The following is a 27,430-nucleotide window of genomic DNA, read 5'->3' as shown; positions in this document are numbered from 1 at the left end:
TTTTATTTAAGGCTTTAAATGGAGGTTTAACAGTCATCTGCAGGTCAACTGTACATGTTTTCTTTGTAATCAAAATAGCACAACTATCAGAATTGTGAATACACAGTGAGTGTGAGTCGTTCAGGCTGTAAACAGTTCTTTACATTTCTGTCGACTTTGACAAATCAAACAAAAGAGCATTTCATCACAGTCTGAGGGTTTCTTAACTCGTCCTCGTCTTTCCTCTCACTCCTCCCGTCTTGACCTGTGCGATGGAGCCACGTCCCGAGCACCAGCAGCGCCACCAGCACCAGGCTCATGGACAAGGTCAGCAGCACCGCCTGCAGGATGCCCGAGGTAGTGTCCGGAGCTGCAGCGGAGGACAAAACTCTTATCTCAATGATTTGACTGATAAAAGGGGAAAAAGCAGATGTAGGTGGCTGCACGAAAAGACTCGAGCCGTGTCTCATTTCAGGGTCTGGATCCTGGGTAAGTGCGCAGTAGTTTAATATCAAATTCAAAGGTAAAATAAATAAAACAATCTCTACAAACTTTATAACGGTCAGGTCAAAATAACGTGTCAACAACAGATCTAATGAAAGAGACGAGCTAACGCTGCCCTCTGCTGGACACTGTGAGCATCGAGCGTTCACCTCCGACAACGTCGCTGCCAAACTATACATTATACGTCATATCTTAATACACAAATCACCTTTTTGATTTCTAAATGACTCATTTCTCGCCTCAAATGATGTTCAACATGCGTTCCGAGACATAGAAAATGTTTTATTTCAGGTTTATATTTGTTCTCTCTGCAGATATGTTCCGGTGCATACTGGGTAAACCCGGCGGAGCGAGAACACTTCCGGGTATGAGAACCGTACTCGCTGCTCCGCGGACTTGTGAATTGGAACCGAACTTGGACTGAGGCTGAGTACTTCACAAGTACGGGACTACTTCACAAGTACGGGACTACTTCACAAGTACGGGACTACTTCACAAGTACGGGACTACTTCACAAGTACGGAGGAAGTGCAGCTCTGTTCACATCAGTGTCGTGTGCTCTGCTGCCGCGGTGTGGATGCTTATGTAACTGCAGTCAAATATTATTACACGCCGTGTATCCCAGAATGCATTTCACCGGAACATTGCAGCAGAGAAAACAAATATAAATCTGAAATAGACATTTTTCTGTGTCCCGGAGCAAAGTTTTGACATAATTCGAGGTGAGAGAGTCCTTTATATTTCAAACATGTGGTTTGTGTATTAAGATATGACGTATTTACAGTTTAACAGCAACGTTGTCCTCTGTGGACGCTCGATGCTCACAGTGTCCAGCAGAGGGCAGCGTTAGCGCGGCCTGTCTCTGTCAACGATAGATTTGTTGTTGACGCGTTATTTTAAAAGTTTTGACCTGACAGTGTGAACGTTTGTATATTATTACAGTACAGTTGTACTGGAGCACTGTCATTGTATTTATGTCTATATACACATATATATATATATATACATATATATACATATACATATATACATATATGTATATGTATATGTATATGTGTATGTGTATGTATATGTATATGAGAGACAGGGATAGGCCGAGCTAAAGCTGCCCTCTGCTGGACACTGTGAGCATCGAGCGTCCACAGAGGAGGAGCTGTTCACCTCCTCCTCCTCCTCCTCCTCCTCCTCCACCACAAATTTAAAAAAATGCACTAACATCAAGTGCATGAGAAGGAGTGGGCGATTCGTGTGTCAGTTAGGACACGCCCACTGTGTGACACTGTGACAACGAATCCACACTTCACAGGATCCAGACCCTGAAATGAGACGACTACTGACTGTTGTAGATGGACAGATGGACAAAGCAGTTCTCTGTCCCCAGGAGGTTAGAGACAGAGCAGCGATACAGGCCGGACGTCCGAGAGGACACATTGATCATGTGGACAGAGCCGGACACGTCACCTGAGACAGAAAGACAGAGAGAGGACAGAGGTCAAGCTTGTTTGTTTGAGGTGAAACATGAAGGAAGAAAGAAATAGCTGAAAATTACATTTTCTGTGAATTCTGTACAGATTTAAGCTTCTCGTCAATTATATCATTTTTAATGATTCATCATTAGACCCTGATTAGTCTCTATATGTCGACATTAAGATTGCTCAAACAATTTTGACATGAAGGAATTAAAAGTTATTTTAATATTTTTTATCAGAAATAAAATATCTACAGTAAATTTACATGACGAGAAAAAATGAATATTGCTGTTGAACACTTTATTTTTCTTCATATTTCTACAGTAACATTGCTGCAAACATGAACGACGTATGTATGTTAGTGAGGTCAGAAACAAGACTCCAAAGTTATATAATAAATATTTTACTGTAGCAAACATGGAGGAAGAAAGCTGACTTTCCCTTTAAATGACAAAAAAACACTTTTAACATAATCATTTTCATGGAAAAACTAAAAATGTGTTCAACTATTACATGTTTCTCTTTTTGTTCACTGCAGACACAAACATCACAATCCCTGAGCTCAGTGAACGCGGTGCGTGTGCGTGCGTGTGCGTCACTGACCCTCCATGATAATGGGAAGTGAGATTTCCTGTGGATTCAGTTTGTCCCAGTGGATCTGTGGAGTGGGGACTCCTTCTGTCACAGAGCAGGACAGTGTGACGCTTCCTCCTGCATCAACGTCTCCATCCCACTGACACACGGGCAGCGAGGGCGGAGCTGCACAAATCAACAACAAGGTCATGATGGGTGAAACGAGACAGATTCAAAAACAGGTCAAACTTAAAAACCCGACTCATTTCCTGCTTAAATAAATAAATAAATGACTTTGGCTTTTCCCTGTGTGTGTGTGTGCGTGCGTGCGTGCGTGTATGTGTGAGATGGTTGAAGGTGGATCCTGGGAGCTGATTGTTCCAGCACAGGAGGTTCTGGTATAGTGAACCTCACAGTCAGACGTTTTTGTGCTTGTTTTTAAAGAAACTTTTTTAAATAGTTTGTTTTACTTGTTGCTGGTTTCTTGGGAATTGGGATGAGGGAGTCTCCTCATTCATGTTGACAACATCAGATATATTTACTATAGAGTTACTCATCAGAAACCTATGTACAAACAAAAGTAATGCATGTGCCAATGACAGCTGCTGTTTCCTTCACCACGCAGCTCCAATGAACAGTCCCAGCAGATATTCACGTAACTTTGGCAACCTTTACCATTTCATTTGAAGTTTGTCTGGAATTACCACGACACATATCTGTGACGTTCTCACTCATCTAAACTACAGTTTTAGAAATGTATTCTTGTATTTATATCTCTGTGAGGTCTAAAAACCTACAAACCTATCTTTGTGGGGACATTTTGTCAGACCTGGTTTTAGAGTTAGTTCATATAGTTTTGATGGTGAAGGTTGGGGTTAGGGGTGAGGGATGTCTATGATGACCCTCACTATTGTTTTCAGGATGAGGAGAAACTCACCCAGAACACTGAGCAGCAGTTCTCCTACACCCGGGTCTGCGGTCTCTGGCGGGTTATTGACCATGCAGCGGTAAACACCAGCGTCTGACACGCGTGTGTTGTTCAGGACAATATCTGCACTCCAGGGAATACCTGCAGCATGTAATTATGTTACCAATCTGAAAATCCAAAAAGCGTACGATGATAATAACATGATCGTTTTATTACACCACTCATTCTGGCTAAATATCCCAGCAAAATAAGAAAAGTTCTGATTAAGTCATATCTTGTGTAACCAGAAGGTCCCAGCGGCTGTGGACCTTGTCATGCCGAGACTGGGACAAGACTGCAGTTCTGGAACTGAACCTGCAACCTCATGGACTGGAGAACAAAGCCTCCACTCCACCAATCCCTGATGTGTTGGGTCTCTGCATCTCCTTTCAATCTTCACCTTGGACGTTGAACTTTAAAAGTCTTGTTCTTCATAAGAATTTCCCACAAACACAGAAGTCTTCCAGTTGTGATGGCGAGTGTGATGTTGATCCTGTACAAAGTTTGGTTCCAGAAAACTGGGGACAGTCCTTTTTTAATTTTGGACGTGGTTGTGAAACGGAACCTGTCGGACAAGAACAACGACCACAAGGACTCCGTATAAAGTCCTGAGATTTTTGTAAGACTTGTAGACTAGTTTAAGATTCAATATAGACAGAAAAGATCTAAGAAAACCTCAGCATGTGTTGGAGCAGGTGGATCTGTGGATAAAACCACTTCTCTGAGGTTCCACGGTCATAGGTTCAATTCTTATAAAGAACAGGACATTTTAAAGCTCATCATCCAAAGTGAGGATTGAAAGAAGACAAAAAGTCCTGCATCTGTCAGGAGTTCATGGCGTGGTGACGTTGTTCAGTCCACAAGGTCACGGGTTCAATTCCATGTTTGTGGTTTTTTTGCGGGATGTGAAACGTAGTGGCAGCAGAGCCTGACGAGGACACCTCCAAGTGTGGCAGATGAATAAGTTCATTGAAGACATAATTTTTCATCAATGAATGATGAGGACAAACTGTCCTTTGACGACATTGACTCCTCCTTCACTCTGATGGTCTGTCTCTGTGGGAGTAATTACCAGCGCTGAAAATAGTCCGGAGGTCAAGGAAGTCGCTTCTCTACTCACAACATCATGGGTTCAAATCCCTCTCAAGGTACGTGACTTTGAATGTGTGTGTGTTTGTGTCGGTCAACAAAACAACAACAAAACTAAAGGCTCTCAAACAAAAAACTTCAAAAAACTTCAAAAACCAAACTCAAACTCTCCACCGTGCGTTTGCGTCTTCAATTTCAACAAGGATTCCAATTTCAACATCGGGAGAAGCTAGCTAGCCTTGAATAAAGGCTAGCTAGCTTTCTTTCACTAATGTTAGATGTAAAAATAAGAATATCATTTATAATTTGGGTTTTTGACATGTGGTTTGTATGAGATTGTGAAACAAATTCAGCACTGACTGTGCTGTGAGCGCCCCCTGTGCCTAGAACCCACAAAAAACACAAAGGCTGAAAAAAACTGATTTTAGCCACTAAACAAAAGACTCAGCTTATAAAATCAGGTTAAGTCTGTGATATTGACGTCACATGTTCATGTCTGTATCTCACTGTTAGACTTTTCCTCACAGGAACCCACTCACTCTCCCACACCAAAGTCCACAGAGAAAATCAGTAATTTTAACATCACACACACAGGAGTTGTTGATCCACTGCTGCCTCCATCACTAAGTTCTAATGTCTTATTTTGTCTCTTCAGTGTTTGAAATCCTTTGTTCAGATTGACCTCAGTGACACAATGAGACCACACGAGGGCAGCAGAGGACCAGCAGCTCCTGTGTCCCCGCCAGCTAAAATCACTGATTTTCTCTATGGAGTTTGGTGTGGGAGAGTGAGTGGTTTACAAACTTCACCAAGAAAGCTCAGTGAGAATAGCTCATGCTGTAAGAAGAAGACTTGTGTGCCTGAGATTGTGATTTCAAATCATCATGATCAATGTAAACAAGTCCTGAGGTCACAGGTTCAATTCTTGTAAAGAGTAAGACATTTTAAAGTTCAACATCCAACGTGAAGATTGAAAGGAGAAGAAAAGTCCCAAATGTACTAGGACTTCATGGTGTGGTGACTTTGTTCAGTCCACAAGGTGCCACGTTTGCTTCCGGTACCTTATTATTGAAAATAGGATTATAAAATTTACTTCATCAGAAACCTATATGTTGTATACCTCTTTGTTTTTCTCCATGACTTGTAGACCTGTAGACCTGGGTTCAATTCCTGAGAAGCACATGGATGTTTACAATCGATTTATCATTAACAACCGTTTCAAAACTCCAAGAACAAACTGTTTTTCTACTTAAAGGTCAAAGGTCAAAGGTTGTAGGTGGAAATCCTTATGAAAAACTTAAGAACACCAAGACATTTGACCAACACTCAGGACAAATAGTTCAGTCTAATCAGAATATGATTTGAATCTGTGAGGTTATGAGTTCAAATCTCACCATGAAATAACTTTTACATCATTTTAAAACTTCCAAACAAAAATAGTAAGAAAGGAGACGAAAACACGTGAATCTCTCAGGAACTCTTGGGGCAGTCGCTGTGTTCACAACCACAATTAACGTTTTTCAGTCCACGAGGTGACAAGTTCACTTCCACAACCGCAGGGTTGTGTCAAACCATAAGAGGGCAAGTTCTGTACCACAACCACGGGGCGGGGTTGTGCAGCTGAAAGGGGTGAAGATTTTTATTTTTTTTTGCCTCGAAACCGGACCTGCCGGACCGGATCAACCCCATGTGGTTAGGGTTATTTTGGTGATTTGGTGATTTTGGACGACATTCTTGACAGTATGAAGGCATTTTTTGACCGTGATTGTGTGTTTACATGTGGAGCAGTGACGTCACATTAGCAGCAACAGCAGGCGTAATCTGAACACCTGTGATCGGATCTCTCAGGTCGGATGTTAACAGCAGGTGTGAACAGAGCGTCAACAGAACATCTAAGAAATGTGTGGATCATTTAGGCAGCAGTGACCACATGTTTGTCTCCGCTGTCCTCCGTCCTGCTTCTGTCTCTGTGTGGAAGAAGAAGAAGCGCCGACTGATAAACACAAAGTGGAACATTCCAAATATATCGACACAGAGGGGAACCGCGGACTGTACCAAGTCACGGAAAGTATACCATGGCCTTCACATCAGTGTCGCTTTGTGTAGGAGCAGCTCCACCTGAAATTAATCAATGTTCATGTTCTCATTGAAATGCTGCCACCTGCTGGACGAACGTTTCCCCTTCATCTTTTAGAAGCTGCTGAAAGGATCCACTTTTAGTTCTGATCTTAAAAGTCTCAACATAGATGATTAAGTCAGTGTTGAAATTATGTTGTGTACAGCTTCAGCTGCTCGTATACTACACTATGACTGATTGTTTTTGACTGATTTTGGACGACATACTATACTATGACTCAGTGGTGGAGTCCAGGGTATACCTACTTATTTTTCAGTCAGAATTGCGTACACCCACTTCTAAATCCCCCCCTGTCTGTGAGCCACCCTCCTCTGTCTCTAATTGGCTGGTACTCGCTGCTTTCACTGATTAGATTGGTTCACTTTAGGCATGAGGACTGATGAGCCAATCAGAGGCAGAGTAGGGCGGGTCATGCACCTCAGGGGCCAGTGAAAAAAACCAAAACAAAACAAAAACCTCAGGTGCCAGTGCCACTTGACTACGATAACGGCAGCAGACCAAACAACAGATGAAGAAATAACACAACAAGCGGCGGTGTGTGTGAGTTTTCAGCAGACACATAACAACCGCCCTGAGCGTTGGAAAACACCAAAAGCATGAGAACGTTGAAGTGTAACAGGCAGCTGAGCTTCAGACCCGTGTTCCTCCACCACAAGCCCCGCCCATCGCTGACGTCTCTGAGCGCGAGCAACTCCTGATGCGTTCAGCGTACAATCTATGAAGAGGAAATATCAGCCTCCAAGGTGGAAATCATCAGTATTTATGTTCAAAGTTGAAGAACTTGTACTTTTATGACAGTGCACCTTTAAGTTTATCTGATTGCTTTTGATGTTTAGAAGAGAATGATTTGTGTGTTTTATTTAAATGCAAAACCAACTTTTTAACCCTTTTAATACTTATATTTGGGACTCTGAAGACCCTACCAGTCGCCAAAGTGTGGAAAAAGAATACTCAGTCCTTTTTTCGTTGTCCCCCTAACTATAGGTGATTTTGGACGACATACTATACTATGACTCTTTTGACTGATTTTGGACGACATACTATACTATGACTCTTTTGACTGATTTTGGACGACATATTATACTATGACTTTTTTTAGGTGATTTTGGACGACATACTATACTATGACTTTTTTTAGGTGATTTTGGACGACATACTATACTATGACTCTTTTGACTGATTTTGGACGACATACTATACTATGACTCTTTTGACAGATTTTGGACGACATACTATACTATGACTCTTTTGACCGATTTTGGACGACATACTATACTATGACTCTTTTGACTGATTTTGGACGACATACTATACTATGACTTTTTTTAGGTGATTTTGAACGACATACTATACTATGACTTTTTTAGGTGATTATGGACGACATACTATACTATGACTCTTTTGACTGATTTTGGACGACATACTATACTATGACTCTTTTGACTGATTTTGGACGACATACTATACTATGACTCTTTTGACCGATTTTGGACGACATACTATACTATGACTTTTTTGACAGATTTTGGACGACATACTATACTATGACTTTTTTTAGGTGATTTTGGACGACATACTATACTATGACTTTTTTTAGGTGATTTTGAACGACATACTATACTATGACTTTTTTAGGTGATTATGGACGACATACTATACTATGACTCTTTTGACTGATTTTGGACGACATACTATACTATGACTCTTTTGACTGATTTTGGACGACATACTATACTATGACTCTTTTGACCGATTTTGGACGACATACTATACTATGACTTTTTTGACTGATTTTGGACGACATACTATACTATGACTTTTTTTAGGTGATTTTGGACGACATACTATACTATGACTCTTTTGACAGATTTTGGACGACATACTATACTATGACTTTTTTGACAGATTTTGGACGACATACTATACTATGACTTTTTTTAGGTGATTTTGGACGACATACTATACTATGACTTTTTTTAGGTGATTTTGGACGACATACTATATTATGACTCTTTTGACAGATTTTGGACGACATACTATACTATGACTTTTTTGACAGATTTTGGACGACATACTATACTATGACTCTTTTGACAGATTTTGGACGACATACTATACTATGACTTTTTTTACTGATTTTGAACGACATACTATACTATGAGTTTTTGGATTGATTTTGGACGACATACTATACCATGACTTTTTTGACAGATTTTGGACGACATACTATACTATGACTTTTTATAGATGATTTTGGACGACAAGCTATACTATGACTTTTTTGACTGATTTTGGACGACATTCTGTACTATGACTTTTTTGACCGATTTTGGATGACATGCTATACTTGGACTTTTTTGAGTGATTTTGGACCACATACTATACTATGACTTTTTTGACTGATTTTGGACGACATACTATACCATGACTTTTTGACTGATTTTGGACGACATACTATACTATGACTTTTTTAGGTGATATTGGACGACATACTACACTAAGACGTCTTTAGGTGATTTTGGACAACATACTATACCATGACTTTTTGACTGATTTTGGACGACATACTATACTATGACTTTTTTAGGTGATTTTGGACGACATGCTGTACTATGACTCTTTTGACTGATTTTGGAAGAAATACTATACTATGACTTTTTTAAGGTGATATTGGACGACATACTACACTATGACGTTTTTAGGTGATTTTAGACAACATACTATACTATGACTTATTTGACTAATTTTGGACGACATACTATACTATGACTTTTTTTAGGTGATTTTTGACAACATACTATACTATGACTCTTTTGACTGATTTTTGACGACATACTATACTATGACTTTTTTAAGTGATTTTGGACGACATGCTGTACTTTGACTTTTTTGAGTGATTTTGGATAACATACTATACAATGACTTTTTTAGGTGATATTGGACGACATACTACACTAAGATGTTTTTAGGTGATTTTGGACAACATACTATACTATGACTTTTTTGACTGATTTTGGACGACATACTATACTATGACTTTTTTTAGGTGATTTTGGACGACATACTATACTATGACTTTTTTGACTGATTTTGGACGACATACTATACTATGACTTTTTATAGATGATTTTGGACGACATGCTATACTATGACTTTTTTAGGTGATTATGGACGACATACTATACTATGACTCTTTTGACTGAATTTGGACGACATTCTATACATTGACTTTTTTGACTAATTTTTGACGACATACTATACTATGACTTTTTTGAGTAATTTTGGACCACATATAATACTATAACTTTTTTGACTGATTTTGGACGACATACTATACTATGACTTTTATGACTGATTTTGGACGACATACTATACCATGACTTTTTGACAGATTTTGGACGACATACTATACTATGACTTTTTTAGGTGATTTTGGACGACATACTATACTATGACTTTTTTGACTGATTTTGGACGACATACTATACTATGACTTTTTTTAGGTGATTTTGGACGACATACTATACTATGACTCTTTTGACTGATTTTGGACGACATACTATACTATGACTCTTTTGACAGATTTTGGACGACATACTATACTATGACTTTTTTTACTGATTTTGAACGACATACTATACTATGACTTTTTTGACTGATTTTGGACGACATACTATACTATGACTTTTTTTAGGTGATTTTGGACGACATACTATACTATGACTCTTTTGACAGATTTTGGACGACATACTATACTATGACTTTTTTGACAGATTTTGGACGACATACTATACTATGACTTTTTTTAGGTGATTTTGGACGACATACTATACTATGACTTTTTTTAGGTGATTTTGGACGACATACTATATTATGACTCTTGACAGATTTTGGACGACATACTATACTATGACTTTTTTGACAGATTTTGGACGACATACTATACTATGACTTTTTTTAGGTGATTTTGGACGACATACTATACTATGACTTTTTTTAGGTGATTTTGGACGACATACTATACTATGACTCTTTTGACAGATTTTGGACGACATACTATACTATGACTTTTTTTACTGATTTTGAACGACATACTATACTATGACTTTTTGGACTGATTTTGGACGACATACTATACCATGACTTTTTTGACAGATTTTGGACGACATACTATACTATGACTTTTTATAGATGATTTTGGACGACAAGCTATACTATGACTTTTTTGACTGATTTTGGACGACATTCTGTACTATGACTTTTTTGACCGATTTTGGACGACATGCTATACTTTGACTTTTTTGAGTGATTTTGGACCACATACTATACTATGACTTTTTTTAGGTGATTTTGGACGACATACTATACCATGACTTTTTTAGGTGATTTTGGACAACATAATTTACAATGACTTTTTTGACTGATTTTGGAAGACATACTATACTATGACTTTTTTTACTGATTTTGAACGACATACTATACTATGACTTTTTTAGGTGATTTTGGACAACATAATTTACAATGACTTTTTTGACTGATTTTGGAAGACATACTATACCATGACTTTTTTGACTGATTTTAGACGACATACTATACCATTACTTTTTTGACTGATTTTGGACGACATACTATACTATGACTTTTTTATTATTCTCAAAATTCTGACCTGGACGGGAAAGTTATGTACACCTGGTAAGTCAGAGAATCTTCATCAGAATGAATGGCTCACACCATCAGAAGAAGACTTGGATCTCTGAGGTTGTGAGTTCAACTCTTGCAATCAACTGAACTTCCTCCAACTGTAGAACTTCAGACCAACATGAGAATTTAAAAATACCAGCAACGTGGTGTTCTGTAGGTCAGTAAGAATAGCTCGTGCTGGAAGAATAAGACTTGTACCTCAAAGGTCGTGAGTTCAAGTCTTATAGTCAACTCTTTGAGTATGAGGTTCAAAGTAAACAGTCAAAAGCTCTATGAGAACCTGGAGAAGAGAAGTTGCAGGTAGCTCAGTGGACAAGAATGCTGCTGTGAAATCCACAGCTCATAGGTTCAGTTCTTGTGAGGAGCAGGATGTTTTAAAGGTCAACATCCAAAGTGTAGATTGAAAGGAGACCGAAAGTCCTAAATAGAGCAGGAATTGGTGGTGCAGTGGTTTTGTTCACAACCATGGGAATGTGTGAGTTACAAGGTGACTGGTTCAATACCGCAGCCTTGCAGGGCAGGTAGCAAGAGGACAGGTTGGAGCAGGGGCATGGCAGGTAGTAAGAAGTGAGGAGAGGCAAGGGAGTTAGAGGAGGAGGAAGAGCAGGGCAGGGAGTGAGAGGAGGAGGAAGAGCAGGGCAGGGAGTGAGAGGAGAGGAGGGGAAGGGAGTTAGAGGAGGAGGAGCAGGGCAGGGAGTGAGAGGAGAGGAGGGGAAGGGAGTTGGAGAGAGGCAGGGGGGGGCAGGAAGAGGTCAAAGGTCAAATACTTTATATTACACTGTGCAGCAAAAGGTAACCGCATTAAGACACTTGGGTGGTGGTGGCCTTCGGCCACCACCACCCAACTGTCTTAATGCGGATTTAAGAGAGTTGGATGGGGGTGGGGGCCTTCGGCCCCCACCTGTTTTGCTTGCTGTACTTAGGAAGTGCACCGAGTCCAGTGAGCCTGACCGGGGGGGTACGACTCACTCGCGCCCTGCTGGCCACTGGGGGTACGACTCACTCGCGCCCAGCTGGCCACGACTCACTCGCGCCCTGCTGGCCACTGGGGGTACGACTCACTCGCGCCCTGCTGGCCACTGGGGGTACGACTCACTCGCGCCCTGCTGGCCACTGGAGGGTACGACGCACTTGGGGCTGGTCACCTGGTGTGCTGTGTGGTTGTGTCAGTCAGCAAGAAGTTAGGTTTGGGTCTGCTGCTGCAGGGTTGGGAACTGGAACTGAACCTGCCACCTCACTGTTGAGACACACCCTTACGGTTGGGAGCAAACCCACCACGCCACAAAGGCCGCCTTTCGTCTAAGATTGCTGTCTGCTTATAATCTTGAGTTTGGATGTGGAGCTTTAAAAAGCACCTGCTCCTCACAAGAACTGAACCTACGACTTCAGGACTTCACTGCAGCGTTCTTGTACACCGAGCTACCGGCTCTTCACAGTTCTTCAGGTTCTCTTAGAGCTTTTGACTGTTTACTTTGAACACTGAACTCAAAGACTTGAGTTGATCATAAGATTCAAACCAACAACCTCAGACATACAAGTACTCTTCTTCCAGCAGGAGCTGTTCTTCCTGAGATGCAGAACAATACGTTGCTAGTATTTCTAACTTCTTACTTTGGTCTGAAGTTTGAAAGTAGTGCAGAAGTTCAGTTGACGGTAAGAGTTGAACTCACAACCTGAGAGACACAAGTCATCGTCTGACGGAGTGAGCTAGTCGTGCTGATGATCTCATGGTGAATTTCTTGGTGTTTCTTAAGATTCTCATCCATTATTATATAAAATTCGGCAGTTGTTAGAGACCTGCAAGATTCCACAACAGCGGGGTTGTCCCAGTCCAGCAGTCGACAGGTTCTGGTCCACAACCACAGGACCGCTCTGAACATTAATTATTCAGGAGGTTTTGACTGGTAGTATTGAAAATAGGATCATAAAATGTGGTCGTCATCTCTGTCTCTGTCTTATACTCTGACACTTGATCAGGTGACATACTATACTATGACTTTTTTGACTGATTTTGGACAAAACTTAAGAAACACCAAGAAATTCACCATGAGATCATCAGTACGACTAGCTCACTCCGTCAGACGATGACTTGTGTCTCTCAGGTTGTGAGTTCAACTCTTACTGTCAACTGAACTTCTGCACTACTTTCAAACTTCAGACCAAAATAAGAAGTTAGAAATACTAGCAAAGTATTGTTCTGCATCTCAGGAAGAACAGCTCCTGCTGGAAGAAGAGTACTTGTATGTCTGAGGTTGTTGGTTTGAATCTTATGATCAACTCAAGTCTTTGAGTTCAGTGTTCAAAGTAAACAGTCAAAAGCTCTAAGAGAACCTGAAGAACTGTGAAGAGCCGGTAGCTCGGTGTACAAGAACGCTGCAGTGAAGTCCTGAAGTCGTAGGTTCAGTTCTTGTGAGGAGCAGGTGCTTTTTAAAGCTCCACATCCAAACTCAAGATTATAAGCAGACAGCAATCTTAGACGAAAGGCGGCCTTTGTGGCGTGGTGGGTTTGCTCCCAACCGTAAGGGTGTGTCTCAACAGTGAGGTGGCAGGTTCAGTTCCAGTTCCCAACCCTGCAGCAGCAGACCCAAACCTAACTTCTTGCTGACTGACACAACCACACAGCACACCAGGTGACCAGCCCCAAGTGCGTCGTACCCTCCAGTGGCCAGCAGGGCGCGAGTGAGTCGTACCCTCCAGTGGCCAGCAGGGCGCGAGTGAGTCGTACCCCCAGTGGCCAGCTGGGCGCGAGTGAGTCGTACCCCCAGTGGCCAGCAGGGCGCGAGTGAGTCGTACCCCCCCGGTCAGGCTCACTGGACTCGGTGCACTTCCTAAGTACAGCAAGCAAAACAGGTGGGGGCCGAAGGCCCCCACCCCCATCCAACTCTCTTAAATCCGCATTAAGACAGTTGGGTGGTGGTGGCCGAAGGCCACCACCACCTAAGTGTCTTAATGCGGTTACCTTTTGCTGCACAGTGTAATATAAAGTATTTGACCTTTGACCTCTTCCTGCCCCCCCCTGCCTCTCTCCAACTCCCTTCCCCTCCTCTCCTCTCACTCCCTGCCCTGCTCCTCCTCCTCTAACTCCCTTCCCCTCCTCTCCTCTCACTCCCTGCCCTGCTCTTCCTCCTCCTCTCACTCCCTGCCCTGCTCTTCCTCCTCCTCTAACTCCCTTGCCTCTCCTCACTTCTTACTACCTGCCATGCCCCTGCTCCAACCTGTCCTCTTGCTACCTGCCCTGCAAGGCTGCGGTATTGAACCAGTCACCTTGTAACTCACACATTCCCATGGTTGTGAACAAAACCACTGCACCACCAATTCCTGCTCTATTTAGGACTTTCGGTCTCCTTTCAATCTACACTTTGGATGTTGACCTTTAAAATATCTTGGTCCTCACAAGAACTGAACCTATGAGCTGTGGATTTCACAGCAGCATTCTTGTCCACTGAGCTACCTGCAACTTCTCTTCTCCAGGTTCTCATAGAGCTTTTGACTGTTTACTTTGAACCTCATACTCAAAGAGTTGACTATAAGACTTGAACTCGCGACCTTTGAGGTACAAGTCTTATTCTTCCAGCACGAGCTATTCTTACTGACCTGCAGAACAACACGTTGCTGGTATTTTTAAATTCTCATGTTGGTCTGAAGTTCTACAGTTGGAGGAAGTTCAGTTGATTGCAAGAGTTGAACTCACAACCTCAGAGATCCAAGTCTTCTTCTGATGGTGTGAGCCATTCATTCTGATGAAGATTCTCTGACTTACCAGGTGTACATAACTTTCCCGTCCAGGTCAGAATTTTGAGAATAATAAAAAAGTCATAGTATAGTATGTCGTCCAAAATCAGTCAAAAAAGTCATGGTATAGTATGTCGTCTAAAATCAGTCAAAAAAGTCATAGTATAGTATGTCTTCCAAAATCAGTCAAAAAAGTAATTGTAAATTATGTTGTCCAAAATCACCTAAAAAAGTCATAGTATAGTATGTCGTCCATAATCACCTAAAAAAGTCATAGTATAGCATGTCGTCCAAAATCATCTATAAAAAGTCATAGTATAGTATGTCGTCCAAAATCAGTCAAAAAAGTCATCGTATAGTATGTCGTCCAAAATCAGTCAAAAGAGTCATAGTATAGTATGTCGTCCAAAATCACCTAAAAAAAGTCATAGTATAGTATGTCGTCCAAAATCAGTCAAAAAAGTCATAGTATAGTATGTCGTCCAAAATCACCTAAAAAAGTCATAGTATAGTATGTCGTCCAAAATCTGTCAAAAAGTCATGGTATAGTATGTCGTCCAAAATCAGTCAAAAAAGTCATAGTATAGTATGTCGTCCAAAATCAGTCAAGAAAGTTATAGTATTATATGTGGTCCAAAATTACTCAAAAAAGTCATAGTATAGTATGTCGTCAAAAATTAGTCAAAAAAGTCAATGTATAGAATGTCGTCCAAATTCAGTCAAAAGAGTCATAGTATAGTATGTCGTCCATAATCACCTAAAAAAGTCATAGTATAGCATGTCGTCCAAAATCATCTATAAAAAGTCATAGTATAGTATGTCGTCCAAAATCAGTCAAAAAAGTCATAGTATAGTATGTCGTCCAAAATCACCTAAAAAAAGTCATAGTATAGTATGTCGTCCAAAATCAGTCAAAAAAGTCATAGTATAGTATGTTGTCCAAAATCACCTAAAAACGTCTTAGTGTAGTATGTCGTCCAATATCACCTAAAAAAGTCATTGTATAGTATGTTATCCAAAATCACTCAAAAAAGTCAAAGTACAGCATGTCGTCCAAAATCACCTAAAAAAGTCATAGTATAGTATGTCGTCAAAAATCAGTCAAAAGAGTCATAGTATAGTATGTTGTCAAAAATCACCTAAAAAAAGTCATAGTATAGTATGTCGTCAAAAATTAGTCAAAAAAGTCATAGTATAGTATGTCGTCAAAAATTAGTCAAAAAAGTCAATGTATAGAATGTCGTCCAAATTCAGTCAAAAGAGTCATAGTATAGTATGTCGTCCATAATCACCTAAAAAAGTCATAGTATAGCATGTCGTCCAAAATCATCTATAAAAAGTCATAGTATAGTATGTCGTCCAAAATCAGTCAAAAGAGTCATAGTACAGCATGTCGTCCAAAATCACCTAAAAACGTCATAGTGTAGTATGTTGTCCAATATCACCTTAAAAAAGTCATAGTATAGTATGTCTTCCAAAATCAGTCAAAAGAGTCATAGTACAGCATGTCGTCCAAAATCACCTAAAAAAGTCATAGTATAGTATGTCGTCAAAAATCAGTCAAAAAGTCATGGTATAGTATGTTGTCCAAAATCACCTAAAAACGTCTTAGTGTAGTATGTCGTCCAATATCACCTAAAAAAGTCATAGTATAGTATGTCGTCCAAAATCAGTCAAAAAGTCATGGTATAGTATGTCGTCCAAAATCAGTCAAAAAAGTCATAGTATAGTATGTGGTCCAAAATCAGTCAAAAAAGTCCAAGTATAGCATGTCGTCCAAAATCGGTCAAAAAAGTCATAGTACAGAATGTCGTCCAAAATCAGTCAAAAAAGTCATAGTATAGCTTGTCGTCCAAAATCATCTATAAAAAGTCATAGTATAGTATGTCGTCCAAAATCTGTCAAAAAAGTCATGGTATAGTATGTCGTCCAAAATCAGTCCAAAAACTCATAGTATAGTATGTCGTCCAAAATCACCTAAAAAAAGTCATAGTATAGTATGTCGTCCAAAATCACCTAAAAAAAGTCATAGTATAGTATGTCGTCCAAAATCTGTCAAAAAAGTCATAGTATAGTATGTCGTCCAAAATCTGTCAAAAGAGTCATAATATAGTATGTCGTCCAAAATCACCTAAAAAAAGTCATAGTATAGTATGTCGTCCAAAATCACCTAAAAAAAGTCATAGTATAGTATGTCGTCCAAAATCTGTCAAAAAAGTCATAGTATAGTATGTCGTCCAAAATCTGTCAAAAGAGTCATAGTATAGTATGTCGTCCAAAATCACCTAAAAAAAGTCATAGTATAGTATGTCGTCCAAAATCAGTCAAAAAAGTCATAGTATAGTATGTCGTCCAAAATCGGTCAAAAGAGTCATAGTATAGTATGTCGTCCAAAATCAGTCAAAAGAGTCATAGTATAGTATGTCGTCCAAAATCAGTCAAAAGAGTCATAGTATAGTATGTCGTCCATAATCACCTAAAAAAGTCATAGTATAGTATGTCGTTCAAAATCACCTAAAAAAAGTCATAGTATAGTATGTCGTCCAAAATCACCTAAAAAAAGTCATAGTATAGTATGTCGTCCAAAATCTGTCAAAAAAGTCATAGTATAGCATGTCGTCCAAAATCGGTCAAAAAAGTCATAGTACAGAATGTCGTCCAAAATCAGTCAAAAAAGTCATAGTATAGCTTGTCGTCCAAAATCATCTATAAAAAGTCATAGTATAGTATGTCGTCCAAAATCTGTCAAAAAAGTCATGGTATAGTATGTCGTCCAAAATCAGTCCAAAAACTCATCGTATAGTATGTCGTTCAAAATCAGTAAAAAAAGTCATAGTATAGTATGTCGTCCAAAATCTGTCAAAAGAGTCATAGTATAGTATGTCGTCCAAAATCACCTAAAAAAAGTCATAGTATAGTATGTCGTCCAAAATCACCTAAAAAAAGTCATAGTATAGTATGTCGTCCAAAATCTGTCAAAAAAGTCATAGTATAGTATGTCGTCCAAAATCTGTCGAAAGAGTCATAATATAGTATGTCGTCCAAAATCACCTAAAAAAAGTCATAGTATAGTATGTCGTCCAAAATCACCTAAAAAAAGTCATAGTATAGTATGTCGTCCAAAATCTGTCAAAAAAGTCATAGTATAGTATGTCGTCCAAAATCTGTCAAAAGAGTCATAGTATAGTATGTCGTCCAAAATCACCTAAAAAAAGTCATAGTATAGTATGTCGTCCAAAATCAGTCAAAAAAGTCATAGTATAGTATGTCGTTCAAAATCACCTAAAAAAAGTCATAGTATAGTATGTCGTCCAAAATCTGTCAAAAGAGTCATAGTATAGTATGTCGTCCATAATCACCTAAAAAAGTCATAGTATAGTATGTCGTTCAAAATCACCTAAAAAAAGTCATAGTATAGTATGTCGTCCAAAATCAGTCAAAAGAGTCATAGTATAGTATGTCGTCCAAAATCGGTCAAAAGAGTCATAGTATAGTATGTCGTCCAAAATCAGTCAAAAGAGTCATAGTATAGTATGTCGTCCAAAATCACCTATACTTAGGGGGACAACGAAAAAAGGACTGAGTATTCTTTTTCCACACTTTGGCGACTGGTAGGGTCTTCAGAGTCCCAAATATAAGTATTAAAAGGGTTAAAAAGTTGGTTTTGCATTTAAATAAAACACACAAATCATTCTCTTCTAAACATCAAAAGCAATCAGATAAACTTAAAGGTGCACTGTCATAAAAGTACAAGTTCTTCAACTTTGAACATAAATACTGATGATTTCCACCTTGGAGGCTGATATTTCCTCTTCATAGATTGTACGCTGAACGCATCAGGAGTTGCTCGCGCTCAGAGACGTCAGCGATGGGCGGGGCTTGTGGTGGAGGAACACGGGTCTGAAGCTCAGCTGCCTGTTACACTTCAACGTTCTCATGCTTTTGGTGTTTTCCAACGCTCAGGGCGGTTGTTATGTGTCTGCTGAAAACTCACACACACCGCCGCTTGTTGTGTTATTTCTTCATCTGTTGTTTGGTCTGCTGCCGTTATCGTAGTCAAGTGGCACTGGCACCTGAGGTTTTTGTTTTGTTTTGTTTTTTTTCACTGGCCCCTGAGGTGCATGACCCGCCCTACTCTGCCTCTGATTGGCTCATCAGTCCTCATGCCTAAAGTGAACCAATCTAATCAGTGAAAGCAGCGAGTACCAGCCAATTAGAGACAGAGGAGGGTGGCTCACAGACAGGGGGGGATTTAGAAGTGGGTGTACGCAATTCTGACTGAAAAATAAGTAGGTATACCCTGGACTCCACCACTGAGTCATAGTATAGTATGTCGTCCAAAATCAGTCAAAAACAATCAGTCATAGTGTAGTATACGAGCAGCTGAAGCTGTACACAACATAATTTCAACACTGACTTAATCATCTATGTTGAGACTTTTAAGATCAGAACTAAAAGTGGATCCTTTCAGCAGCTTCTAAAAGATGAAGGGGAAACGTTCGTCCAGCAGGTGGCAGCATTTCAATGAGAACATGAACATTGATTAATTTCAGGTGGAGCTGCTCCTACACAAAGCGACACTGATGTGAAGGCCATGGTATACTTTCCGTGACTTGGTACAGTCCGCGGTTCCCCTCTGTGTCGATATATTTGGAATGTTCCACTTTGTGTTTATCAGTCGGCGCTTCTTCTTCTTCCACACAGAGACAGAAGCAGGACGGAGGACAGCGGAGACAAACATGTGGTCACTGCTGCCTAAATGATCCACACATTTCTTAGATGTTCTGTTGACGCTCTGTTCACACCTGCTGTTAACATCCGACCTGAGAGATCCGATCACAGGTGTTCAGATTACGCCTGCTGTTGCTGCTAATGTGACGTCACTGCTCCACATGTAAACACACAATCACGGTCAAAAAATGCCTTCATACTGTCAAGAATGTCGTCCAAAATCACCAAATCACCAAAATAACCCTAACCACATGGGGTTGATCCGGTCCGGCAGGTCCGGTTTCGAGGCAAAAAAAAATAAAAATCTTCACCCCTTTCAGCTGCACAACCCCGCCCCGTGGTTGTGGTACAGAACTTGCCCTCTTATGGTTTGACACAACCCTGCGGTTGTGGAAGTGAACTTGTCACCTCGTGGACTGAAAAACGTTAATTGTGGTTGTGAACACAGCGACTGCCCCAAGAGTTCCTGAGAGATTCACGTGTTTTCGTCTCCTTTCAATCTTCAATGTCAAAAAATCTTTCACATCACACGTAGATTTGAACTCACAACCTCAAACATGCAAGTCTTATTCTTACCACACAAGCTATTCTTACTATTTTTGTTTGGAAGTTTTAAAATGATGTAAAAGTTATTTCATGGTGAGATTTGAACTCATAACCTCACAGATTCAAATCATATTCTGATTAGACTGAACTATTTGTCCTGAGTGTTGGTCAAATGTCTTGGTGTTCTTAAGTTTTTCATAAGGATTTCCACCTACAACCTTTGACCTTTGACCTTTAAGTAGAAAAACAGTTTGTTCTTGGAGTTTTGAAACGGTTGTTAATGATAAATCGATTGTAAACATCCATGTGCTTCTCAGGAATTGAACCCAGGTCTACAAGTCATGGAGAAAAACAAAGAGGGCACCCACCACCCTTCCAACTGTTTTGCTTGATGGACTCTGGCGAGTCCAGTGAGCCTGACTGGGTGGTACGACTCACTCGCGCCCTGCTGGCCACTGGGGGGTACGACTCACTCGCGCCCTGCTGGCCACTGGGGGGTACGACTCACTCGCGCCCTGCTGGCCACTGGGGGGTACGACTCACTCGCGCCCTGCTGGCCACGACTCACTTCTGACAGAGTAAGCTATTTGTGCCGATGATCTTAAGGTGAATTTCTTGGTGTTTCTTATGTTTCTCATCCATTATTATTTGAAATTGGGCAGTTGTTAGAGACCTGCAAGATTCCACAACAGCGGGGGTGTCCCAGTCCAGCAGTCGACAGGTTCTGGTCCACAACCACAGGACTGCTCTGAACATTAATTATTCAGGAAGTTTTGACTGGTCGTATTGAAAATAGGATCATAAAATGTGGTCGTCATCTCTGCCTCTGTCTCTGTCTCAGACTCTGACACATGATCACGTGACATACTCCTCCCTCATATTGGGACTGACTCATCTTATATTTATCAATGAGGCCGGATGAAATAAATCAGGTTGTTCAACTCCAGGAATGTCTCAGACATGTCTCAGACACTTTCTGATCACATTGTCACTTTAGATGACATCACCATGGCTTCCAGTTCCACTGTGAGGAACCTTGGAGTTACTTTTGACCAGGAAATGTCATTTGATTCACACATAAAACTCATTTCCAGAACAGCCTTCTTCCACCTGCGGAACATTATGAACATTAGAAACATTCTGTGCTAACAGGACGCTGAAAAACTAGTTCATGCTTTTGTTACATCTAGATTAGATTACTGTAACTCCTTATTATCAGGATGTTCCAACAAGTCTGTTAGAACCCTTCAGTTCATTCAAAATGCTGCAGCACGAGTTCTGACAGGAACTAGAAAGAGAGACCACATAACTCCAGTGTTAGCTTCTCTACACTGGCTCCACCCACAGTTTAGAATTCAATTTAAAATCCTCCTCCTCACGTACAAAGCACTTAATGGTCAGGCCCCTTCATACCTGAAAGACCTAGGACAGTGGAAGGCCTCCACATCTTCCGCCGCCGACTAAAAACACATTTCTTCCGACTGTACATTGACTAAGACGACGACGGGAAAAAAAAAACAAAAAAAAACAAACTTATACATCGCACTTATGACTAGCACTTCATAGTTTGGCTTACTTGAAGCTCTTTCTTACTTCTAGCTCTTATTTGTACCCAAATGTTTAAATGCACTTATTGTAAGTCACTTTGGATAAAAGCGTCTGCTAAATGACATGTAATGTAAATGTAATCTTACCTTATCACCCAAACAGACCACTTAGGTCACAAAATACAGGTTTACTTGTGGTTCCCAGAGTCTGTAAGAGCAGAATGGGAGGCGGAGCCTTCAGTTACCAGGCTCCTCCTCTCCTGTGGAACCAGCTTCCAATGACAGCTCGGGAGGCGGAGCCTCTCTCAGTATTTAAAGTTCGACTTAAAACTTTCCTTTTTGATAAAGCTTATAGTTAGAGCTGGTTCAGGGAAACCTGGACCAGCTCTTAGTTATGCTGCCATAGACCTAGACTGCTGGGGGATTTTCCTGTGGTGCACGCACATTCACTCTCTCACACTCAGGGTATGATTATGACTTTGTCATTATATGTCATTAACCTTGTCTCTTTCTCTCCCTAGTTTGTGTCCTTCCTTCCTTCCCTCTCTCTCTCTCTCTCTCTCTCTCTGTATTCTCATCTTGCAGGTTGCAGGATCAAGATCCAGTTTTCGAGGCTATCCATATCATACATATCATCACCATTATTATTGGTGTCCCCCACCTCTCCTCTGTCCCCCATTTTCCTTTCACCCCAACCGGTCGAGGCAGATGCTGCACATCTCTGAGTCTGGTTCTGTCAGAGAATTCTTCTTCTTCTGTTAAGAGGGAGTTTTTTCTCTCCACTGATGCCTAGTGTTTGCTCATTGTGTGAACTGTTGTGTTTCTCTGCTCTCCTTGATGTTGTCTATGTACAGAGCCTTGAGATAATGTATGTTATGATTTGGCGCTATACAAATAAAATTGAATTGAATACTATACTATGACTTTTTTGACTGATTTTGGTTTTGGACGGGGGCAGGTGAATGTCAAGTAAAACAGTATAGCATATTATTTAGGTTTTAAATGGCAGCTACAGTTAAGTCAGAATGTTACTACTTTTCTCAACCTTATTTATTTATTCATCAACTATTATTATTTATTTGATTTGATTTCTTTTGTGTAAAGTTGGCTTGAAATCTTTAAATTACAGGAGCAAAAATGTGAGTGAATAAAACATCACAGTGTTTCCTTCCATGGTGTAAATCATGGTGATCATCAAGACCTCGGAACAGCTGCAGTTAAAGAGACAGTTCAGGTGTTTTGAAGCATGATTGTATGAGGTAGTGACGCTGCTGTGAATATAAGATTATTCAAACAAAATTCAGTATTAAATAATGTTTAAAAATCAGGATTAATGTGACTTGTTTTTCATCATCATTATCATCAGCATTCAGGTGAATAAGTAAAAACAAGTGAAGACTGAGTGAAGTAAAAAGACACATGACACACATCAGACAACAGCAGACAAAGGGACAAAGGAGGACACATGTCTTGTCCAGGCCTCTATTTATGGAGTAGGAGGTCCTACAACCTGTGCACTTCCTGGAGGAGGAGGAGCTAATAATTTATTTTTTTAATGATGTAAAACAGTGATTTGTCTGTGCTGATAATTATTTTGTGACTTCTGGGAAGTTGAATATGCCAGGCAACAAGTCGACAATGTCACGCGCGACGGAATATCATGGACACATGAGTCTAGAGCTAGACTATATCTCTGAGTGCTACCTGATGCTGAAACATGTTTTCTTTGTCAAAATGTCATAAAACAAAAAACTAAACAAATGATGAAATGAAATGTATGATGATAATGGGGGCGGGACTAGATAGCTAATAGCTAATAGCTAATAGCTAATAGCTTTGCTTCTCCTGCTTTCCCTTTCGGTTATGTATATTGTGTGAACTGCACTTTTGTGTGATGAGTGATCTAAATGTCATGATCGAAATAAATAAATAAATCAATAAATAATGTGTCAATAATAGTTCATACTATCACACTTAAAACTATCCCTTTAACCAAGACTAGTCCAAGCATACAGTGGAAAACTGACGCACACACGTTCATCACACACAAGACTCATTTATGTTCTGTTCATGTTTAATCTGCAGTTACTAAACAACCAGTGATTGTGGAACCGAACCTGCTGGACCAGAACTGAACCTGCCAGACTGGGACAACCCTGCCATTGTGAAACTAAACCTGCAAGAACAAGGCAACCCAGTGGTTGCAGAACCTGACCCGCCACACCGGATCAGAGCTCTACTGAGCTACCTGCTCGCAGAGATCTAGCATTTTTCTTTGAGCTTTTCATTGTTTTTATTGACTCTTGAACCCAAAAAAATCCACATCATAGTGATATTTGAACTCATAACCTCAGATACAAGTCATCTTCTGCTTAGACTGAGCTTTTTGTCCTGAACTACGACTGAATTTCTGAAAGGTTAGGTGTTTTATCAGAATCCACAAAAAAAGAAAAAAGGATTTCCACCTTCAACCTTTGACTTTCAAGTAGAAAAACAGTTTGTTCTTGGAGATTTGAAATGGTTATTCAGGATAAATTGATTGTAAACATCCATGTCTTCAGATCTTCAGATCTACAGATCTACGAGTCATGGTGAAAAACAAAGATAAACAAAGTGTATTACTATAATGAAGTGAACATAAGATAATACCTGTAAAACCCACCCTGCCAGTGAGGGACGGGTCTTCAATCACCTGTCCATGGTCATACACGATCACCTGGAGGAGACAGAGTGGAGAGTCAAACTATTGTGTTCTGTTCATGATGGAGAGAGGACGAGCAGAGTCCAGAGAATCCGTCTGTTGTGGTTACAATCACAGGTGGAAAGTAATGGAGTACATTTACTCACGTTATTGTAACTGAGTAAGGTTTTTTGTGTGCTTGTAATTTTTAAAACTTGTAATTTTACTTTTGCTTAAGTATGTTTTTTGGGAAGTTACTGTACTTCACATCCGTTACTGAATGATGATGAGGACAGGTGAATGACGATGAGGACAGGTGAATAACGATGAAGACAGGTGAATGATGATGAGGACAGGTGAATGATGATGAGGACAGGTGAATGACGATGAGGACAGGTGAATGATGATGAGGACAGGTGAATGACGATGAGGACAGGTGAATAATGATGAGGACAGGTGATATCTGCTAGGTTTGTACTGTAGTGCGTGCGTGCGCGTGTGTGTTTAGACCTGTATTGGACTTTCTGGGCTGGAGAAAGGAGCCAGAGTCCAGATGATGTTGAGTCTGGAGAGAGGGCTGGAGGTGAAGAAGGAGCAGGGCAAGATGACAGTGTGTCCCTGCACAACCTCCACACTGATCTGTCTCATCGTTACTCTGAGAGCAACTGTGTGGATTTAAGGAATTAAGAAGAAAGTGAGTCAAATCTGTCACAACACAACCACCACCACATACAACACAACAACCACCACCACATACAGCAACACAACAACCACCACATACAACACAACCACCACCACATACAGCAACACAACAACCACCACAAACAACACAACAACCACCACATACAGCAACACAACAACCACCACATACAACACAACAACCACCACCAGCACATACAACACAACAACCACCACCACAAACAACACAACAACCACCACAAACAACACAACAACCACCACAAACAACACAACAACAACCACCACATACAACACAACAACCACCACATACAACACAACAACCACCACATACAACACAACTACCACCACATACAACACAACAACCACCACCACCTACAACATAACAACCACCACATACAACACAACAACCACCACCACATACAGCAACACAACAACCACCACATACAACACAACAACCACCACCACCTACAACATAACAACCACCACATACAGCAACACAACAACCACCACATACAACACAACAACCACCACCAGCACATACAGCACAACAACCACCACATACAACACAACAACCACCACATACAACACAACAACCACCACCACAAACAACACAACAACCACCACAAACAACACAACAACCACCACATACAACACAACAACCACCACCACAAACAACACAACAACCACCACAAACAACACAACAACAACCACCACATACAACACAACAACCACCACCACATACAACACAACAACCACCACATACAACACAACTACCACCACATACAACACAACAAACAACACATACACATACACCAGTCCTCCCTCTTCTTTATTAGCGAAATAATGAACCCTCCTCTTCCTCTCTGTCCTCCCAGGCCTTTTGTGTGTGTGTGTGTGTGTGTGTGTGTGACAGACAGAGGAACAACAGCTCATTTGTTTTTAAATGGAAGGATAAATAATTCATAATGTAAACATATAAAAGGAATCTATTAATAAAAGGAGGAGTCTGAGACGTGTGTACCTGTGTGTGAAATGTATTGGTGAAGTTGTAGTTACTGGTTTTCCCTCACCAGACTCTTCCATATATAAATATATAATAATCTTACATTTGAAATACTTTTAATGCCAAATCAATCTGTTGCTCAGACCTTTGAGCTCTTTCACAGTTGTTAACATGTGTAGTTTGAAAAAACAAATGACGAATGATGAAAAACTGACGTTGACATTTCAGCAGAAAAAAAGAATAAAAACGAATTAAATAAAACTAATAATTGTTGAAGTTTTTCAAAAGAAAATGTTGAGTTATTATTAAAGTTAATAGCAGACGTCGGACGTACTCACCGTTCTCCAGAGTGGTGAAGCAAACACACACAGTCCAGAACATCCATCTTCCACCAGAACCCATAACTGAGTGGAAACACACACACACACACACACACACACACACACACACACACACAGACACACAGAAAAACTAGGCATGCATGATTAATCTACTGAGCTCCCCCTCCTTTATTCTCCACTTCATTATTCACTGTCTGACAATCAAAGCTGTTGTTGGTTAAGTTTGTTAATGAAACACACACAGAAATCTGTGTGTGTGTGTGTGTGTGTGTGTTCAGCTCCAACACTTTCCTGCTGCCAAGATGTAGTTAAAATGAAATGTGTGACGTCTTTGCTTCTTGGACTTGGAAAGAATTACACAAAACTTCCTAGATTATTAAATCTGACCCTCAAGGTCACCTTTTGATTTATTGTTTTTTTTAATGTTTGTATGTACAGTTTTAGCCCTGGTCTATTTAATGTATTTTCCTGTAACGTCCATCCTCTCATCCTCAGACATGTGAAAGCAGACGTCCGTCTTTAGCCTCTGCAGTTTCCATTATTTCAGGGTTCTCATCGCTCGTGTCCAGGTCCTGTGAGAATGAAAGGTTCACTCACCTGTTGTTGCGTTGCTTTGGAGTCAGTGTGAGTCTCCCTGTCTCGTTGTTGTATGTCTTTAATGTTTTTACAAGTTAACGTAAAAGTATTGAGGGGATTTACATAAAAACCAAAACAAGACAAATGTCAGTGAAA

General features: G+C 40.3%; 1 protein-coding gene and 1 long non-coding RNA gene across 4 annotated transcripts; one reads left to right on the top strand and one right to left on the bottom strand.

The window, feature by feature from the left end:
- Positions 1–13: 13 nt before the first annotated feature.
- Positions 14–27,394, bottom strand: zgc:165604 (uncharacterized protein LOC792578 homolog). Its single transcript, XM_058627448.1, has 7 exons — positions 26,696–27,394; positions 25,166–25,320; positions 24,625–24,691; positions 3,463–3,594; positions 2,556–2,711; positions 1,822–1,944; positions 14–349 (listed from the first exon to the last, which is right to left on the bottom strand). Exons 1-7 carry the CDS (start codon positions 26,757–26,759, stop codon positions 165–167), a joined length of 882 nt encoding a protein of 293 aa, XP_058483431.1. The 5' UTR covers positions 26,760–27,394; the 3' UTR covers positions 14–164.
- LOC131458383 (uncharacterized) lies at positions 458–5,675 on the top strand. 3 transcript variants are annotated; one of them, XR_009240086.1, is made up of 5 exons: positions 458–1,205; positions 1,790–1,994; positions 2,491–2,767; positions 3,446–3,603; positions 3,741–5,675. It is a non-coding gene; the product is annotated as an uncharacterized LOC131458383 (long non-coding RNA). The 3 variants fall into 3 exon arrangements; XR_009240085.1 differs by having other exon boundaries at positions 2,491–2,923; XR_009240084.1 differs by having other exon boundaries at positions 2,491–3,603.
- Positions 27,395–27,430: the final 36 nt, after the last annotated feature.

Source organism: Solea solea, chromosome 4, assembly GCF_958295425.1.
Source record: "Solea solea chromosome 4, fSolSol10.1, whole genome shotgun sequence".
In the NCBI taxonomy this organism is placed as follows: domain Eukaryota; kingdom Metazoa; phylum Chordata; class Actinopteri; order Pleuronectiformes; family Soleidae; genus Solea; species Solea solea.
The sequence above is the reverse complement of the archived record's forward strand: the minus strand, read 5'-3'. Positions and strand labels throughout refer to the sequence as shown.

Excerpts from the sequence above, each read along its gene's own strand:
- zgc:165604 (XM_058627448.1), bottom strand. The coding sequence starts at position 26,759 with ATGGGTTCTGGTGGAAGATGGATGTTCTGGACTGTGTGTGTTTGCTTC. Across the intron at positions 25,321-26,695 it reads CTTCACCACTCTGGAGAACG|TTGCTCTCAGAGTAACGATG; the intron begins GTGAGTACGTCC and ends AAATCCACACAG. Across the intron at positions 3,595-24,624 it reads TGGCAGGGTGGGTTTTACAG|GTATTCCCTGGAGTGCAGAT; the intron begins GTATTATCTTAT and ends TACATGCTGCAG.